The sequence below is a fragment of the Condylostylus longicornis genome, unplaced genomic scaffold, assembly GCF_029603195.1.
Source record: "Condylostylus longicornis isolate FDR11 unplaced genomic scaffold, ASM2960319v2 ptg000081l, whole genome shotgun sequence".
In the NCBI taxonomy this organism is placed as follows: Eukaryota; Metazoa; Arthropoda; class Insecta; order Diptera; family Dolichopodidae; genus Condylostylus; species Condylostylus longicornis.
The window spans coordinates 1,871,343-1,891,449 of NW_026578049.1; the positions used below are offsets into that span (position 1 = coordinate 1,871,343).

A 20,107-nucleotide genomic window follows, 5' to 3' on the forward strand; every position below is an offset into this window, starting at 1 on the left:
AGCAATTGTATACTTAATTGACTTCAAATGAAAGCGAAGATGTCAATATGACAGATTTGAACTTTTATTAGCCAGTCTGGTATATACTTCCCGTAATTAATGTTACAAAGTTTTGCCATGCCATAAGACCTACATGTTAGAATATATAGTTCCTGGTAACACTTTCCAATAATTAAAAAGTCCTTGATTCCTTCATAAACACTTGTATATGCATAACAGCTCCTAAAAAATGCATAAAGTTCAGTAAATTCATTTACTACTGCTACTTGTACACTTACTATTATTTCAACTCCTATTGACCCATATAAATTTAAAATAATCTTACTTTTTTTTATTTTTGAAAAAAAAAACTAAATCAAAAAAGTTTAACATTTCTTAAACAGTAACAGAAAGTTGTTTTGACGTAATGTATATCTACATATATATCTACATATATATATATATGTAGATATATACCAAATAATTATAATATTATTAAATCAATTTATTTATGAATCATCACAATAATATATACATAATACAAGTGAAATTATTTTGAACTACATAATATTACACGCGTGCTAAAGGCGCACGGTATTAAGCTTTGTACATATATAGTACGCATAGATATGTGCATATATTAAAAAAAATTAAATAAATAAATAAAAGCTTTAAATATATTTATATGTATAAATATGTGTGTTGGTTACCTTAACAATTAACTACCTTAACTATTAACTTTAAAAATTTTCTTTAATCGATTCAATCAAATGCGTATATCATTGTTATTATTATTGTTATACGCCATGTAAAATAGATTTACTTCGATTGTTAATACCAAACGTGTATACATATACATTTTACAGGTGTAAATAAATATGTGCATTGTTTTTAAATTGTTATAATTAAAGTTTGTTTTTTTTTTTACTTTACATAGAAATCAATTATTTAGTTACCGATGAGTGTAGAATTTAATTCTATAATATATAAAATAAAATTTTATAACATTTTGACTGATGTCTGCAAAACAACACAAAGTCAATCTGTCTGTCCATCCTTTAAGATATGACTCCTTCATATTGTAAAAATGTAAGGTGTTAACAAACTATATCCAAAACAAAACTAATTTTTAAATTCTAGTGTAACAAAAAACTAAACAAGCTTCAAAACTCACCCTTCAAATTAATTGTTATTTGAAACTTATTTTTCATTAATTTTCGGAGGAATTTTTCTTTCTATATGGCAATTCATAAAATTTCTTAACACGGCTCATTTTATAAAATCAACATTTTATTTTATTAGAAATTTCTTTGTAACTTCTCCTCCTTCTCCTCCTCCTTCTCTCAAATTATTATAAAAAATTCAAAATTTGTAAAATATCTTCAGACCTCTCTTTGTAATTCATTAACTTCAACCTCAAATTATAACATGGTCATTATTTTTCCCTTAATAAAAATCTCGCACCACTAAAAATATCAACTAAGCCACCCTGAGAGTAGTTAATACTCTTGTCTAAGAAAAGTACCGCCCGTATATGTATCGGCGAGTTAACCAGTTTTTGATTCAAAATCTTTACATTAGACATTAAATGAAAGTTACCTGAAATTCTTTTTGCTAAATTTTTGTATGATTTAATTGGAATATTTAATTTGAAATTCATGAAGCACAACCTTTTGTAGATTTTGAGATCTCAATTTTAACTAAAAAAAAAATTTTAATAAAAAAGAATTTTTGCAATACTTTCTTAAAAATATTGTTCCAATTGATTTGGCATTTGATTTTGAAAATGAAATAAGAAATATTAAATTTCAAATTGAAAAAGCTTGCACATAAATCAATTAATTGAAACTATTTTATTCACCTCACACAATATTTCTATTATAAAATCTAATATTAAATTAATTAATTATTATTATTGACCTTTACTAAAACAAAAACCTGTACTCTTACTATAGTGCTCTCTTTATTTATAAAATCTTGAAATCAGTATAAATATCTTAAATTAGTTCATGCATTGTTCATAGTTATTTTATACTTATTCTAAGATCTAACTAGAATTTATAGTATAGAAAAATTAAGTGATATTACTTTTTTTTTTTTAAATAAATTTTTAATATCCATCATAAATAATAATTATTTTGTGATAAAAAAAATATCCTTAAAATTGTGTATAAAAAATGGCATTTAAATTTTTTGATAATTTTATTGTTTTATTTTTTATAATTGGATGTGTTTTTGGAAAATTTCGTAAGTATTAAATTAAATGGAAAATTTTCTAAAAAAATATTAAAAAAAAAAAAACTGTGATATTGTTTAAAAAATTATTTTATGGTAATAGAGTGAATCAAATTGAATATTAGTTGAAAAATTTAAAAATATTTTTTATTTTTAAATTTAATTTACAATTTTTACAAATGGGCGTTTACCACTTGAACATCATTTTGCAACTTAAAATACCGTGTCAAATTTTAGTAAAATTTATTTGCAACACAATTCAGCAATTTTGTAATTCATAAGCTAAATTTATACATTAGTAGTGTACTAGTATTGTATTAGTAGCTTATACGAGTACTGTTACAATTTTAATTTCAGGTCATAACCTCTTTTCAGAATAAACAACACTACGAATAAACATGGAATAAACTAGTTGTTTTTGCATACTATGTAATTTATATCAAAATGTAAAAAATTACAAGATGTAAAATCTTATGTATCTATGTGTATTTATACAAAAAATTCTGATGTTAAATACCGCATGAGTTTTATGTGATTTTGTATAATTTACACATACATACTTAAAAATACAACTGCGTTGCATAAAAAATTTTAAAATTTTAATATTTAATTAAACTGAGCTTTAAAGAATTAAATTAGTAGTGCATAAATAATTTTACGAAAATGGTATAAAAGCTCTGTGCACACAAAGTGTTTTAGGAATAAAAATCGTTTTACAAATTTAAATAACTACAAAATGTTTCAGATCTTGTTAATCAGCAATAATATACACAACATTTACATGCCTAATTCTTAGTATATTAATTAATTTCATTAATAGTTTGTACTTGTCTTTTGAGATTGCTTTACAGTGCAGCGAATTCTACAAAAAAAAATAAATTTTATTAATCAAATTCAGAATTATATAAATATATATTTAGATACATAACTTTTCATATAAATTGAATTCCATGTTGCTACTGCATATGGTCAATAAACTTAATTCAGAAATTTATGGTTAAATTGGATTGTATTTAATTACTGCATTACTATACAATATGGAACTCAACAATATTTTTTAAATAAATTTTTAACAAGTTATTAAGTAGTACAATTATTAGGACTATGTACAAGAACATTCCTAAATAAAGTAAGAAAATTATGTAAACCCACACTCCAAGGAAAAAATAGAACCAACGAATATACACCATGCACATTCGACATGCCAATGTGAACTAATTTTTTTTTTCAAATCGAATTCTCAAAATAATAAAAATTATAATTTAGACTTTAAGAATCTCTCTACAATATCCAAAATCCTGAAAACAATTAAACAGAAATTAACGTTTCTCAAAAAAAAATTGTACTTACATTAACATGCTATTGTCTAGATTTTATTCAAAAATTTATCGAATTTTCAAAATTTTTGTAAAATAATTGTTTAATTAATTTTAATATTAATTCTTCCTATTAAAATTTTTTCGGAAATTTTCGAAAATATTTGAAATTTTAAAATATCAATTAAATTATAATTGGGAATAAATTTGAATTATTCAATTAATTTTTTACTATATGCTATTATTCAACTAATTTTTTACGAGACTATAAGATATACAAACAAGCCATAAATAATTTACACTTTAATTTTGCTTTAAATGTAAAAAAATAGATGAGAAATAAAACTTTATAATATTACGAATTTGAAAAGCGCAGAACTACTTTCAATTTATTCAACTAGAACCAGGCATATATCACAGCTACCATAGTTGAATTAAATCAATTTCCGCAGTATCTCAAATTACTGCCGTATATTTTACGTATACATATCCATCGATAATACATGATAATATTGTAAAATAAATACACGCACATTTGTATATATTTAGATATTTGTAAATATACTGTTAGCAATAATAACAATTTATTTTTAAATATATTGAATAAATATCTTTGTAAATAATGAAAGCTCTAATAATATTAATTTTTTTTCATTAAATTTTATTATATAGCGGAAGATATCGAAAAATGTAAATATGGTGATGTTGAATGCATAAAAAAAGTTGCAGGTGATGTTTTACAAAAATATCCACATGGTTTAGAAAGTTTAAAACTTCCTGATCTTGAACCATTTCATTTGGAAAATGCAACATTTGGTGACGCTTCAACACCAAGAGAAAATTTTGATGTTAAATTAAAAATGTCTGATTTTGATCTATTTGGATTATCAAAAATTGTTTTCGAAAAATTTGTGTAAGTATACAAAAAAAAAATTTCAATTATTTTTTTTATAATATTGTGTTTTTATTTTTCTGAATTGTATAGAGGTTTCGAAAAAGATCCTACAAAGAGTAAATTTGAATTTTATGGTAGAATACCAAATCTTAAAATTAATGCAAAATATGATGTTAAAGGTAAAGTTCTTGGTTTACCAATTGAAGGTGATGGACCATTAGAAATGGAAATTGGAAATGTTGATGTTTCATTAAAAATTAAATTGAAAGAATCTGAAAAGAAAGACGATAAAACATATACAAAAGTTGATAAATATAAAATTTTAATTGATGCTAAAAGGTAAAAAATTTTTGTTTTTTTAATTTTAATAAATTATTTAATTTCCAATTTTTTTTTTTTTGTAATTGCAGTTTTAAGATCAATCTTAAAAATCTATTCAAAGGTGATAAAAATTTAGGTCAAAGTATGAATGAACTTTTAAATAAAAATTGGCAAACAATTTGGACTGAAGTTAGATCTGATGTTGGTAAAATTGTTGGAAAATTCATTACGGATATTTTAAATGATGTTTTTACATCATTACCATACGAAGATTTATTTTTACAAGAGAAACAGGAATAATATGTAAAAATATTTAATTATAATTACAAAATATAGTTTACAATATTTCAAAAAAAAAAAAAATTAAATTTGTGTATGTTTTTCTTTTTTTTAATATTTTACCACACAATACAATTTATCAATCTATTTACCTTAATGATGACCTCATAAGAGCATTTTAATCGCAAACACAAATAACAATTTTAGAAAGCCAAAATAATTGTATTAAAATACAATACAACGCCATATACTATAAAAATCAATATAGGAAAAATTAAATCATAAAATATCCTGAATGTGAATAGCACCATGGTCTTACGGAAATCTAATTAAATTAAAGATTGAAATTTTGTAAATTTTAAAGAAATTGCAATGTGATATCGAAAATTTCAAAAATTATAAGGTAGTATAAATATTCGTGAAAATTTCTTGCTATTAACTTTCAAAATCATATTTTAATAACAAGTCTATCTTAAAAAACAAATTGAATTAAAAATAAATTCCAAATTGATTTGAGCTTTGACAAAGAATATCCTCATACAAAAGTTTTACTTCTACACTTGTACACCTGTTTTACTTTTAGGCACTTAAAAAGAAAGCACCCTTTATATTTTAGTTTTATGGACCGAAGCATAAAAAATAATAACGACATTTTTATGGTCTTTATATAAATAGTTGCGAATTGAAAGACTGAGATGAGACAATATTATCAAATTTGAATTCTAATGACGAGGACACATTTAGTAAAAAATTTATTAAAATTTATTTTTCGTTTTAAACATTTTTAAAATACAATAAAACTTTACCTATTACTAAACCCATGAAAATGCAATAATTAACAAAAATTTGTTTGATATTAACATTTATAAAAATTTTCAAGGGTACATGTTGTATTAAATTAAAATTCTTATTTGTATGTCATACAATGATTAATTGTATGACATTCAAATTGATGTCAAACTTACGAAATGTAATTGTTAAATTTATGAAATTTTAAATTATAATATAAAAAATTTAATTAAGGCAGAAATTTTTTTTGGAAAGAATCGCAATTTGTTAATAAATATAATTATCAATAAATTCCAAATTGCATTCCAAATGCAGTAATATACAGTATTAATGGATAGTTCAGCTTATAAATATAATTGCTGAATTCTGTATTAATTGTGAATTATAATAATTCTTTCATTTAATCTTAAAAAAAAAAAATATAATATTCATAAATTTATATGAGAGCGCAATATTGATTTATTTTTCTTTAACTACACACATATGTATGTGTGTATACATAGTTTTTTTACTGATATTAAAGTACAATTAATTTGATAACGGTTCTTATACATATAAATTTTAGATGCTCTAATTTTATAAAATCAATTCAAGATCAAAAATTAAGCTTAATTCAATTAGTCATTATTAATTGCTAACACGGGAATGTTATTTTCAATTTTATTTAAAAATCTTAGCGAAATACTTTAGAATTTTAATTTTTTTTTAATTTTTTAGTCTGTAAAAGAAAAACCGACAGAAAAATTTATATTTAGATTAATTATACATAACAGCCCAAAATTACATAGACAGAGCTATGAAATGGATAATATTTCAATCTTTAAAAATTTTATGTTTCATAACTAATTTGGTAACATATGGTAAGTAGAATTATTCTACAAAAAAAATTACATGAAACAATTTTTTTGAAAAGAATTTTTTTTAAGCAAATTGTCCACCTATAATAAAATACTCAATTGATGCACATTGTAGATTTGATGGAAATGAATTTCCATGTGATAAGCATGTTCAACCAGGAACAATAGCACAAATAAAATGTGCTTTCATGTATAAAAGATCAAAAAGTAGAGATAATAGTGATACTGTATATATACATTGTCAAAACGATGGTAATTGGACTAACAGTAATTTCAATTGTGAACAAACTTGTGGTACAATTGGAATAAAGGTTGCATTCAGTGTAAATAGTCAAGTAACTGAAGTTCAAAAAGTTCCATGGCAAGTAGGAATTTATATGGGAGACTCTAATGGAATATACCATCATATATGTGGCGGAACTTTAGTCAAATCAAATGTTATTATAAGTGCAGCACATTGTTTTTGGGATCCTTTAGAAACACGATTATATAACGAATCGAATTATATTGTTGCTGCTGGAAAATTTTATCGCGACTTTTATTCACGTGATGAACCATTAGCTTTTCAAATGTCTGATGTCTCTAACATAAAAATACCGTCACAGTAACCTATAATTAAAATGTTATTTCAATATTATTTATTATTAAATTATTCCATTTCTAGATTTTCGGGAGCGGATTATGATTATGTAAGTGATGTAGCTGTTGTAACATTAAAAAACCATATTTTATTTAAAAATCATATTAGACCAGCGTGTTTGCCTTGGAATCTTAATGAAGAAATTTTTATATTGAATAACAAACATGGTGTCGTTGCTGGATGGGGTATAACCAACACTGGATCATATAGCCCAGAATTACGTTCTGTTGAACTGACAGCAGTAGATAGTGATGATTGTAAAAGAAAAGTGACGAGAAATAATAAAATTCCAAATGATAAATTTTGTGTGGACACTGACGAAGGGAGAAATGTTTGTCGTGGTGATAGCGGTGGTGGTTTTTTGGTACCTATATATGATGGTGATGTAGCCTATTACTACCTCTGGGGTGTTGTCAGTAATGGTTTAATTAACCCAGGATCGGGCGATATAATTTGTAATTCGAAATTTGTTACAACATTTACAAATCTGCAATTATATCAAGGTTTTGTTACACAGTTAAAAATTTTCCATAGGGATGATGAATATGATATAGGATGTTTGGTTCCAGAAAAAGTTTCTCTTCTGCTCAGAAATATCGAAACAGATCGGTTTTTAATTCCAGGTTCTTATGTTGAAAAAAATACTAAAATCAGATACGTTTGCCCTGTGGAATACCTTCGTTTTGGTAATCACACTACAAATACTTGCGATAAGGACTGGCTTAATCCTCATCCTGAATGTATAAGTAATTCAGCAAAATTTATTTATTTTAATTTAAAAAAATATTGACACAAAAATTATTGTATAATTTTAGGAGCCTGTACTCAACTATATTTTGAACGAAGCATAATTGCACGCTGCTATTATAAAGGAAAACAAATTTATTGCAATCGACGACGTCTTAGACCCGGGACTATAGCAAAAATTGAATGTGCTTACATGTATCAAAAACCCCATAATAAACTATTTCATGAAACGATAACTTGTACAAATAATGGCTTCTGGGACAATTTACCAACACAATGTGAACAAATTTGTGGAACAACTGAACCTAAATTGAAAACAGAAGCAAATAACACAGAATTAATTTTTAATAGAACTCCTTGGCAAGTTTCTATATATTACCAAGACAAAAATGTACTCGCATATAAGTATATATGTAGCGGAACTTTGATTCATTCTAAAATAGTTCTTAGCTTAATTTACTGTTTTTGGAATTCCAAAAATTCAGCTTTACACGATTTATCAAATTATATGGTCACTGTTGGAAATTTTTATCGTGATTATTATACCACAATCAATGAAACACAAGAAATTCAAGCATTAAATATTTCTAAGATATACGTCCCTGATTCGTAAGCTACTCAAATAATGTTACTTATTTATAACTGACCAAAAAAATATAATTTATATTGTTATTATAGTTTTACGGATGAAACTGGAGATGATGCCTTTCCAATAGCTGTAATATTGTTATATTACCATGTGGTATTTAGAAATCATGTTCGACCTGCGTGCTTGATTTTAGAAGCCAATAACTCTATAAATGAGAAATTAGGTGTGATTGCAGATTGGCGCGTTAATAATGAAGGTGTTTACAGCTCAGAATTGTGTTCTATCGATTTATTTCATAAAAATAACCCAGAATGCAGTAAAAACTCTTCAATTTCGAAAACAGAGCATGAGAAGCATTATTGCTTAGGAGACAATGGCAGAGGATTATTAATTCCTAAAACAATTAATAATACCATATATTATCATCTTTTAGGAATTATTAGCAATAATCTTGCAATACAAGGTAATGACTCAGATGAATGTGATTCTAAATTTCGAATAGTAACTTTCAATAACGTTTCAAACTTTAAGTCAGACTTGATGGAAATCCTGAAAAATGCAACTCAATATATTATTCTATTTGAATAAATGTGTATTTTCATTATAGTACAATAAAATATTACAAAATAAGAAAACTAGCGTTTTGTATTAATGTTTTGCAGCAGACGAAAATTGATTTTGTAAAGCGTTAAGTTTTTAATTTAAATAAAATACCCAAAAAATTGAAAACCTGCATGTATTTTGTTGTTAAATCGTTAAATCAATAGTTTCCATTTACTTTTTAGATATACATGTTGTACTATATCATATATAATTTGTACATATATAATTTGTTGGTTACTCTGTATTAGGCGTTTTATTCAAGAGCGAATTTTTAATTGAGATATCTTCATATGTTAAATATTGCTTTGCAAAGTTAAGATAGTTGCCAGATGGTAATTCCCATTTCCTTAATATCATAAACTAATTTAGAGGCGTCAATTCGCATGGCTTTGAACTATAATATGAAATTGATCTAAAATGAAAAAAAGTACAACGTAAAGATAGTTGCTCAACAGAAATATTCTAAATTATCCCATGGCCAAATGTAGAAATTGAAAGAATGATGATCGAAATGTCGAAAATAAAACCTTGTAATATAAAAGAAATTGAATAGCGAAAACATCAATGATTAATGATGGCTACCCTTAAATCATGAATTTAGAAGTTTCCCTCACTATGTCAATCTTAAAATTATAGATATACGAGTACATATAACTCAACGTATAGTTTTAAAATTTTCTTTAAGAAGTGTATTGTCAATGTAAAGTTCTAAAACAGTTTAACATTAGGGAAAAACGTATATATAAAAATTTAGTTAACTATAGGGTGCACCGTCGGTCAATGTACAACACATTGAAATAGCCGGAATGCTTTTTTAGAATGCGAATTTCAAATAATCTGGTAGATACATACATATATGCCAATGCATAACAATACAGAACACCGTGCAATCTTTGAATTATTTTAACATACAAATAAATTCTTATAAATATCAAAAGAGTAAAAACCAAACTTTATTTTTCTCAATAATAATCAAATCATTAGAGAACGAGGTATAATGTTAAAATCTTTATGTATATTCATATACATAATCAAATTCAAGTCACGTTTATTTATGCATGTGCGGTAATTTGAAATTCATTCAAACATAATATGCACATATGTAATAATGCATAGAGAGAAAAAATATTATAATAGGGTTTTCCCTACTGCCACAATGCAAAAGAATATTGTTAAATGATAATATAACACATTTAATATGTTCCTGAAACTATATATCATTACAATGATTTTTAATTTTGTTTAGTTATTTTAATATTACACTTTCATATATACAGTAGCTAAATTTCAGTTTAATTTAAAAAATCCTAAAAAATTCTTAACTAGCCGGTACTCTTCGGTATTATTTGATTGTTAATTAATGATTCAATCTTTTTCCAATTTGATTAAAAAAATTATGATATTGTTGAGTGTTATGCAGTTAATAAAAATTGTAGAATTATTTTAGAATTTACAATAATAAAATCAAAAACAAAAATATAAACTTAGTTATTGTTATCAAATTAGAAATGATAATGATCATATGAAATAATTTTTCTCTCATTTTTAATTAATTCTAAGTATATAAAATTATAGTTTAGTTAATGTTAATATTTTGCATAGTGTAGTTGGCTCCAATCTTTAATCAATTAATTAATTTTTAAAATTATATATAAATTAAAACATATTGATTACATTATAAAACGTTTTGCATAATTTTATATATAATATATACGTATAGTGTTTTTTAGCCTAGAGTTCGTTTTTGCATGAAGTACGTATTTGATCCACAATTATATTTCTTAATGCAACATTTAATAAAGTTGCGCAGTAAATAAGGTATGTAGAGCATCCAAAAATTTTTAAGTTACATTTTAAAAAATATTTTGTTAAAAGTTTAATTTTATTACGGTCTTAAACAATATTTCTACTGTTGTTTTTATTTTATAAAAGAAAGTTCATTATCATTTCGAAAATAAGGAGAGAAACTTGTAGAAAAAACGTAAAAGGTTTAAAAATCAAAAATTTTAACACATTAAATTTAAAGTTCCGAAAATTATATGTATAAAACTAAATTATGTGTATATATGTATAAAACGTCAGTGCTGAGTACTGAACCTGTTCACTTACAATATGTACATGAAATGCTTAAAAAATTATTTGATGCATAAACGAACTCACCTTATTATTACTTACACATACATACATTTTGTTTATCAATATTTTTAATTGCTTATTAGAGTAATAATAAGAAGCACACGACAAATGTGTTTAATAACAGATCATTAAATATGATTCATCTAAGTATATGAGGTATACGAGCATTTAAAAACCACTAAGAATTAATTGAAATCCTTAACATATTAATAATTTATTTTACAATTAATATTGTAGTAGAATTATTCTATCTAATATGTGATTTTATTCACATTTGTTATATATTAAAATTATATAATAATTTTTATACTAAGAAGATGTTTATTAAATGCTTAAATAATGGGAACGTAAAAGTTGAAATAAAAATATATAAATTTTTTCATATTTCTACATTTTTATAATTCAAATAATTCAAAATAGCTGGTGATGACACGAAATTTCTTTTCAATTATTATTAAATAAGCAGATTGATTTCATTGCATATATTTAGGATGAGAACCATATTACTCAGTTTTAATTGTTTAGTATAAATTACAAACTGATTCTTATTAATTGCACATATTGAAAAGTAATATTGCTTGTTGTATCAGAAAACAGTTCAGTACGATATCGGATTAGTTCTGTACTGCTAACATATTTTTTTGGTTTTCGAAAACTTAACTAATCACATAAATTATACAATAAAATAAACTTTATAGTACTTTATCCAAAATATCCTGGCGAGAGTTAATTGATTACATTTAACATGCAAAGTACTTTAAGTACTTTAGAAGTGGTGAAATAAGTAATTAAATTTTGAGCTTTAATTACTTCCGACTTTAAAATTCAATCAATATGATATTATTATACAATTCAGCAATTATAATTCATAATATAGAAATATCGAGGAATATAATATACAAATTTACATAAGGGTTTTAGAAAGTAATTTTTATATTGAATTATTTTAAAAAATCTTCTGATCAAATTAATAAAATTTACAACTTGTCAATCAAAATTTATTCTAGTTCAGATACAAAAATAATGATACCATTATATTTTCAACATTCTTTTACTTTATGGTTTATGATTACTTTAACTTCATGTGGTAAGTTCAATAACATATACACTAGTACTGAAACAATATTTATAAGGTAATTTTATTCGCTTTTCATAGCAAAATGTCCACCTATAATTAAGCATTCTATTACTGCACAATGCAAATATGAAAAAAATGAGTTTCCCTGCAATAATTTTGTTGAGCCTGGAACAGTAGCACAAATAAAATGTGCTTTCATGTATCAAAAATCAGAAAGCAATTACACTTTTACCAATGAGTATATGCGTTGCAACCGTGACGGTACTTGGAATAAATTTCCGTTTGAATGTGAACAAATTTGTGGTACAATTGGTACAAAGGTTGCATTCAGTGTAAATAGTCAAGTAACTGAAGTTCAAAAAGTTCCATGGCAAGTTGGAATTTATATGTCAGACTCTAATGGAACGTACCATCATATATGTGGTGGAACTTTAGTCAAATCAAATGTAATCATAAGTGCAGCACATTGCTTTTGGAATCCTTTAATATCAAAATTATACAATGAATCAAATTATATTATTGCTGCTGGAAAATTTTATCGTGATTTTTATGCAAATAATGAAACCTTTGGTTTTCAATTGTCTGATGTCTCCAACATAAAAATACCGTCACAGTAAATTAATTATAAAATTTTATTCCTAAACTTTACTTATTATTATAAAATTATTTTATTAATTAGATTTTCTGGAGCAGATTATGATTATGTGAGTGACATAGCCGTTGTGACCTTAAAAAATCATATTTTATTTAAAAATCATATTAGACCTGCATGTTTGCCTTGGAATCTTAATGAAAAAAATTTTATATTGAACAATAAACCTGGTGTTGTTGCTGGATGGGGTGTAACCAACACTGGATCATATAGTCCAGAATTACGTTCTGTTGAACTAACAGCAGTACATAGTGAAGATTGTAAAAGAAAAGTTACGAGAAATAATAAAATTCCAAATGATAAATTTTGTGTGGACACTGACGAAGGGAGAAATGTTTGTCGTGGTGATAGCGGCGGTGGCTTTCTAGTACCAATTAAACATGACAATATAACATATTTTTACGTTTGGGGTGTCGTCAGTAATGGTCTAATTGATCCAAGAGCTAATGAAATTATTTGTAATTCCAAATTTGTTACGACATTTACAAATCTGCAATTATATCAAGGTTTTGTCACACAGTTGAAAATTTTTCATAGAGATGATGAATATAATATGGGATGTTTAGTTCCAAGAATACCATTTCTTTATATTAAAGACGCTAATACAGGATACAAATTATTCTCGGACACATATGCTCAAAAAAATACAAAAGTAAGATACGAATGCGCATATCCAATAATATATAAGTTTGTTGGTAATTACACTAATAATACGTGTGAAGAAGATTGGGTAAACCCGCATCCTAAATGCTTAAGTAATTAAATGTAAAAAGTTTCAAATGAAACAAAATTTCAAAGTAGTTTGTTTTTGTTTTCAGTAACATGTCCAACATTAGAGGTAGAAACTACAGTTCCACGTTGTCATTATGAAGGAAAACAAGTCGATTGTGTTCGTCCTTTAGCAGGTACGATTGCAAAAATAGAATGCGCTTTTATGTACGAAAAACCGCATTATCAATACTTTTATGAAAACATACGATGTAAGAATGACGGTTTTTGGAATTATTCACCAATTCAATGTGAACAAATTTGTGGAACAATTGACTCGAAACTTGAGACAAACACCACTCAATCATTTAATAAAAAAGTTCCTTGGCAAATTTCTATTTATTTTAAAAGTCATCAAGAAACAACATATGAATACGTATGTAGCGGTACATTAATTCATTCTAAAATAGTTCTTAGTGCAGCTCAATGCTTTTGGGATTCTAAGAATTCAACGTTATACGATTTATCAAGTTATATTGTCACTGCAGGAAACTTTTATCGTGATTATTATGCAATAAAAACTGAGGAAATTCAATCATCAGCAATTTCTAATATACATATTATTAGCTCGTAAGAAGTTTTTATAATAAACAACTTTTAAAATTAAAAAAATATTTCTTAAAAATATAATGAGTATCAACTTTTTTTGCAGGATTTGGGGCCCAACTAATAATTACTCTTCTGATATAGCTGTATTAACATTACGAAATCGTATAATATTTGAAAATCATATCCGACCTGCGTGCTTAATATGGGAAAATAATTATAATATTAATGATAATTTTAGTGTGATTGCTGATTGGCATATGAATAGTGTTGGCCTTTACGTTTCAAAATTATGTTCTATTGATTTATTATATGAAAATTGTATTGAATGCGATAAAAAACTTGTAAACCGAGAATATGAAAATGAATATTGTTCTGGCGATGATGGTAGTGCACTATTGGTTCCCAAAATTATTAATAATGTAACATATTATTATCTCTTGGGAATTCTTAGTAACACGCCACAAATAAGAGATACTAAAATTAATGGAAATAATTTTAATCGTCACACTATAACTTTTAACAATATTTTAAATTTTCAATCAATTATGCAAGAATCTATTAAAAATTCTAGCCGATACGAGTACTAATTATGTAAACTACAATAAATTATGTAAACTATAAAATATATTTGAACACAATAAAAACAACTTAAACTTTGAAAAAATATTTTTTTTTTTCGTCGTATGTTTTAAATTAAAAATACGTTTTTACGCTATTAACCGAACTGAGTATTTTATTAAAATATTTCGGTAATAATAATATTGCAACAACGTTAACCTAATTATCTATACCTAGCTTATAACATGAAATTTTGATAAAATTGTTAAAATAAGACACCTTAATGATCGTTTAAGACCCCTAATACTCGTAGAAGCATTTGACATAACGGAATTTGTAAAATTTCCAAATCCTTACACTAAATTATTTGATGTAGCTCCATGAATTTGAGTTTATTTAATTGAAGAAGAAAGCAACTTTCAGAGTTTTTTTCGAAATACCAACTATAAGTTATACATATTTGCATAAAAATTATTAATAACATATTGTATTATTAAAAATACATACATACATGTACATACACTTTAAAATTGAAACAGGACTCAAATAGAGTCTACTAAAATATTTAAATTTATAAAATAATACTACTCTATCATGTTTAAAGATATTAAATCTCCAAGCCATAAGAATAGGAATTTACTTACCTGATGAAATTTACTTAGCTTCATTCCGTCATAATTTCATTGTATTTTGATTAAAAAATGCCAGTCTAAAAATGAAATAAAATGCATAGAAATTTAATTTTATAACAGTAAAATTCATTTAATTTTACTTACCTATAATTCAATAATAATCAAAGGTAGTGGTTCTTGCTCTCAATTTTAATCTCTTTCTAATTTTTTTTTTAATAATGGTATGGTAAGCAAATATGTATAAAAAGCCAAAAAATCCAAACTTTTTGTAGACACTACATTAAAAATCCAGACAACAAATGTATTGTAAATTTTTTTATTCTTGTTGTTTTTCATTGCTTGTGGTTTGAATTGTTCGCACAATATTTCCTCCTGTTTATTAATATTTTCTTCTTGTGTTTATATTCTACTGTACTTTGAATAACCACTAATTTTAAAATTTATATAAATTATTTCAATTAGATTTTTTTTTCAGCTGTTTGACATTATTCCATGTTTTACAATTTGATGAATTCAAATTTGAATATTTTAAGTTTAAAACAGAACAAGTGCGATTATCCGTGACGAAATGTCAGAAATCAGAATTCTGTATGATCTATATATGTATGTATATTATGTACATATGTTAAATTTTATTAGTAACATAATGCATACAGTACATATGTACATATTTTTGACATTTTTTCTGTTTCCATATTGTATGCGGCATTATACGCAAAATACTGTAAAGTATTGATTTTGCCGATTTTAGTTTTCCGCTGTTGTATTGGGTAAAAAACGGAGATCATGCGGCGTAACCGTTCACCGATTTCGTTATGCTTTTACAATAAACAGAATATTATGAGTTTTTAACCTATGGTTTACTTACGTATAATAATAAACAATTGTGTTATACTAATTTTTGACAGATATGTCATATACAAATAACAAAAACAAATTAAAAAAATTCAAATTCTTAAACATTGAACTTTAAATCAATTTTATTTATTCTTACATTAATATTTTCCTCCCATTTACATATAAATATGTGACATGTTTACAAAATAAGCTAAATTTAAATAAAAGTAAGGCAGACCAGTGGTTTTTGTAGTAATTTTATAAAATTTGATTTCTTTATACTTATTTTATATGAAAATAATTTTATTCTAATTTTAGTTTGCTCAGTTGCTTGAAACCGTTCAGAAGTAAAATACATAGATACATATATTCAATAAATTGGTTATTCCTGCGTTTAAAAAATTTTCATCCGCATATTACATACACAAATGAACTCTTAATATTTAAAATGACCAACTTAAACTGGAGCATTTTTTTAATAAGATATTTTGGAGCAATTTTAATAATTTTTGGTAAGTTAAAATGAAAATGTGTTATTTAATTTCAATATTTGAAAATGTTTTACTAATGTGGAATCTAAGGGGCTTCCAAAGAAAACACATGAGTAAATTTTCAAAAAACTTGCAAATTTTTACCTGAACTAAAAAGTTAAAATATAATAATTTTATAATCAAAGGAATTTTAGTTTTAATTAAATGGTTAATTAAAAATATACAAGAAATCAAACTTTATACATAATTTTATTTTCAAACATATTAATTTTTTAAAATTTTATAAAGGTCTATTGAATTTTACATTTTGTTGTTATTACTTTAGTGATTGCATTTAATTTATATTGACGCTCCCTTTATTTTTTTAATTTTAGTTTTTAAAATTTAATTTAATTTTCAACCTTATCAAGAATACCAATCACAGTAATTTTATTTTTTTTTTAGAACAAACAGATTCATCTGATACAGGATGTTATATTCCAAAAAGAGATTTTCTTATTGTTAAGGATCAGTTTACTAACATTACATTAAATCCAGAAACTTACGTTCAATCAGCAACATTTATTGGTTATTATTGTTCAAAAGGATCATTTCTAGATGGAATACATTTAACAAATTTTTGTGATGAAGAAAATTGGCTTAATCCTCATCCCAAATGCATAAGTAAATTAAAGTTAAATAATACTATATTTTTAAAAATTTATATTGCACTGTTCATGTCTTTTACATTGAAAATCAAATTTGATATTTTAAAATACGTAAATAATTTTAAAAGATTTTTTTTAGATTAAAAATACGATCTCATAATTGAGCTTAAATCTAAAAGAAAAATAATTTGCATATAAAGATAATATGTTAAAGTATGCAACAATATATACCATTATAATATATTTTATTCGAAAAGTATACAACAATATATACCGTTATAAAACCTTTTATTTGAAAATGAGTGACAGATCTGAATTATTTCCGAGTTACAGACCTACTTCAAAAAATTTAACTTCTACTCACTTAAGTTTTTTTTTCATACACGAACTCCAAACAAGCAGTTCTAACTTTTAAATGTTCTAGCAACAATTTTAGTAGATACTTTTTTGAACCATTTTTACAGAATGGAAAATTCTAATTTAAAATAATTTTTCTTTTATCAATAACTTGTAATATGAGAGTGCAATAAAGCACTTCTCCTGACAAGCTTTCTATTCCCTAGACATTTCCTTATTCGGTAACGCCACTTTCTAAATGTAAGAGTGGATAGTTCTATACTCGTAATGATATTTTTAAATTAAAATAGACTTATTTTAGTCGCAACTTATTAAAAAAAAATATTTTAAAATTATTTTGTAGAAATGTGCCCACCTATAGTCGGACATACTATTAAAGTAAATTGCAATTTCAAAGGAAAAGGAATATCCTGTGACGAATATGTTGAGCCTGGAACTACAGCTAAAATAACTTGTGCAGTTATGTACGAACTACCGCAAAATACGCTTGTTCATGAAGATTTAATTTGTCAATTAGATGGAAATTGGGATTATTCAGCATTCACTTGTGAACAAACTTGTGGTACAATTGAAACAAAAACTGCATTTAGTTTAAAAAGTCAAATAACTAAAATTCATAAAGTTCCTTGGCATACTGCAATTTATTGGAAAAACGAAACAGGAAAATTCGAACAGTTATGCGGTGGTACAATAATTTATCCCAACGTAATTATAAGTGCGGCACATTGTTTTTGGAATACACAAACATCAAGTTTAAACAATGAATCTGATTATATTGTTGCTGCTGGAAAGTTTTATCGTGATTTTTATGCGAAGAATGAACCTGAAAATGTACAAATTAGAACTATTCAACAAATAAATACAGCTATTCAGTTAGGAAAACTTAAATAACTTGAAAATTTATAAAAATTAATTTTCTTTTTTAAGATTTTCAGGATCAGATTATGATTATTTGGGTGACATAGCAGTTCTATTATTACATGATCATATTGAGTTTAAATCTCATATTAGGCCTGCTTGTGTAACATGGAAAAATTATAATGATAGATTTATTTCGAGTAATGTTCCTGGAATTGTAGCTGGCTGGGGAATTACTGAAAGTGGAGCCAACAGTGAAGAATTACGCTCAGTAGAGTTATTATCATTAGATGGTGAAAGCTGTAAATTAAGAGTTTCAAAATTTAATAAAATTTCTAATGATAAATTTTGTGTTGAAACAAGTGAAGGAAAAAATGTTTGTTCAGGTGATAGTGGAGGCGGTTTTTTAGTTCCCGTACCTATTAATGGAACAATTTACTATCATTTATGGGGTATTGTTAGTAATGGTTTCAAAAATCAAAATGATAATGTACATATTTGTAATTCAAAATTTACTACAAATTTTGTAAACATACAATATTACAAAGATTTAGTCACACAATCTGTTAAAAATTTTTCATTAGTTACACATAATAATTCTGGTTGCCTTATACCAACAAAACGTTATCTTATTTTAACGGATAGTCAATCTGAAACCATACTAGAGCCGGGAACATATATCAAATCATTAACATCTGTTAAATATGCTTGCAAGGAGAATGCATTATTGGAAGGTGAAAGTCATACTAATTTATGTGATGGAAATTGGGTACAACCTCACCCCAAATGTATAAGTAATATATTTCATCTATATCTGCAATTTAAAAGCAAAACGATAACTTAACATTTTTTCTCTATATTATGTTTTTAGAGCTGTGTCCACCAATTAAAGCATTTAATATGAATGTTCTTTGTTATAAAAAAAGAATCGGAGTTTCCTGTAATAAACCCGTTCAACCAGGTACCGTAGCTAAAATAAGTTGTGCATTTATGTACAAAAATTTACAATTTCCAAATCTAAATGATGAATTGCACTGTGAAAAAGATGGTATTTGGAGTTATTCGAAATTCAAATGTGAACAAGTCTGTGGAACTATTGACAGTACGATTCCATTTAATTCAGAAATTATAAAAACTGAAGTTCATAATGTACCATGGCAAGCAAACATATATTATAAAAATGAAAAAGGAAAATATCAGCACATTTGCAGTGGTACATTAATTAATTCCAGAGTTGTTATTACCGCTGCCAGTTGCTTTTGGAAACATATAAGATCAGGGAGTTTCATGAATT

The 20,107-nt window shown here is 25.2% G+C and overlaps 4 protein-coding genes across 4 annotated transcripts; all 4 read left to right on the forward strand.

Moving 5' to 3' along the window:
* Positions 1 to 2,012: 2,012 nt before the first annotated feature.
* LOC129613214 (protein takeout-like) lies at positions 2,013 to 5,120 on the forward strand. The gene is made up of 4 exons (XM_055527192.1): positions 2,013 to 2,226; positions 4,203 to 4,443; positions 4,516 to 4,764; positions 4,836 to 5,120. The coding sequence occupies exons 1-4, from the start codon at positions 2,157 to 2,159 to the stop codon at positions 5,044 to 5,046; spliced, it is 771 nt and encodes a 256-aa protein (XP_055383167.1). The 5' UTR covers positions 2,013 to 2,156; the 3' UTR covers positions 5,047 to 5,120.
* A 1,479-nt stretch (positions 5,121 to 6,599) lies between these two features.
* On the forward strand, positions 6,600 to 9,262 carry LOC129613219 (modular serine protease-like). Its single transcript, XM_055527201.1, has 4 exons — positions 6,600 to 7,275; positions 7,336 to 8,057; positions 8,127 to 8,667; positions 8,737 to 9,262. Exons 1-4 carry the CDS (start codon positions 6,860 to 6,862, stop codon positions 9,233 to 9,235), a joined length of 2,178 nt encoding a protein of 725 aa, XP_055383176.1. The 5' UTR covers positions 6,600 to 6,859; the 3' UTR covers positions 9,236 to 9,262.
* A 1,767-nt stretch (positions 9,263 to 11,029) lies between these two features.
* On the forward strand, positions 11,030 to 15,036 carry LOC129613234 (uncharacterized). Its single transcript, XM_055527218.1, has 6 exons — positions 11,030 to 11,068; positions 12,394 to 12,473; positions 12,543 to 13,077; positions 13,144 to 13,871; positions 13,935 to 14,454; positions 14,537 to 15,036. Exons 2-6 carry the CDS (start codon positions 12,410 to 12,412, stop codon positions 15,018 to 15,020), a joined length of 2,331 nt encoding a protein of 776 aa, XP_055383193.1. The 5' UTR covers positions 11,030 to 11,068; positions 12,394 to 12,409; the 3' UTR covers positions 15,021 to 15,036.
* A 3,264-nt stretch (positions 15,037 to 18,300) lies between these two features.
* LOC129613288 (modular serine protease-like) lies at positions 18,301 to 19,892 on the forward strand. The gene is made up of 4 exons (XM_055527286.1): positions 18,301 to 18,827; positions 18,883 to 19,607; positions 19,685 to 19,805; positions 19,859 to 19,892. The coding sequence occupies exons 1-4, from the start codon at positions 18,301 to 18,303 to the stop codon at positions 19,890 to 19,892; spliced, it is 1,407 nt and encodes a 468-aa protein (XP_055383261.1).
* Positions 19,893 to 20,107: the final 215 nt, after the last annotated feature.

Excerpts from the sequence above, each read along its gene's own strand:
- LOC129613219 (XM_055527201.1), top strand. The coding sequence starts at position 6,860 with ATGTATAAAAGATCAAAAAGTAGAGATAATAGTGATACTGTATATATA. Across the intron at positions 7,276-7,335 it reads AACATAAAAATACCGTCACA|ATTTTCGGGAGCGGATTATG; the intron begins GTAACCTATAAT and ends TTCCATTTCTAG. Across the intron at positions 8,058-8,126 it reads TCCTCATCCTGAATGTATAA|GAGCCTGTACTCAACTATAT; the intron begins GTAATTCAGCAA and ends GTATAATTTTAG.
- LOC129613234 (XM_055527218.1), top strand. The coding sequence starts at position 12,410 with ATGATACCATTATATTTTCAACATTCTTTTACTTTATGGTTTATGATT. Across the intron at positions 13,872-13,934 it reads CCCGCATCCTAAATGCTTAA|TAACATGTCCAACATTAGAG; the intron begins GTAATTAAATGT and ends TTTTGTTTTCAG. Across the intron at positions 14,455-14,536 it reads AATATACATATTATTAGCTC|GATTTGGGGCCCAACTAATA; the intron begins GTAAGAAGTTTT and ends CTTTTTTTGCAG.
- LOC129613288 (XM_055527286.1), top strand. The coding sequence starts at position 18,301 with ATGTGCCCACCTATAGTCGGACATACTATTAAAGTAAATTGCAATTTC. Across the intron at positions 19,608-19,684 it reads ACCTCACCCCAAATGTATAA|AGCTGTGTCCACCAATTAAA; the intron begins GTAATATATTTC and ends TTATGTTTTTAG. Across the intron at positions 19,806-19,858 it reads AAAATAAGTTGTGCATTTAT|ATGGTATTTGGAGTTATTCG; the intron begins GTACAAAAATTT and ends ACTGTGAAAAAG.
- LOC129613214 (XM_055527192.1), top strand. The coding sequence starts at position 2,157 with ATGGCATTTAAATTTTTTGATAATTTTATTGTTTTATTTTTTATAATT. Across the intron at positions 2,227-4,202 it reads ATGTGTTTTTGGAAAATTTC|CGGAAGATATCGAAAAATGT; the intron begins GTAAGTATTAAA and ends TTTATTATATAG. Across the intron at positions 4,444-4,515 it reads ATTGTTTTCGAAAAATTTGT|AGGTTTCGAAAAAGATCCTA; the intron begins GTAAGTATACAA and ends TGAATTGTATAG.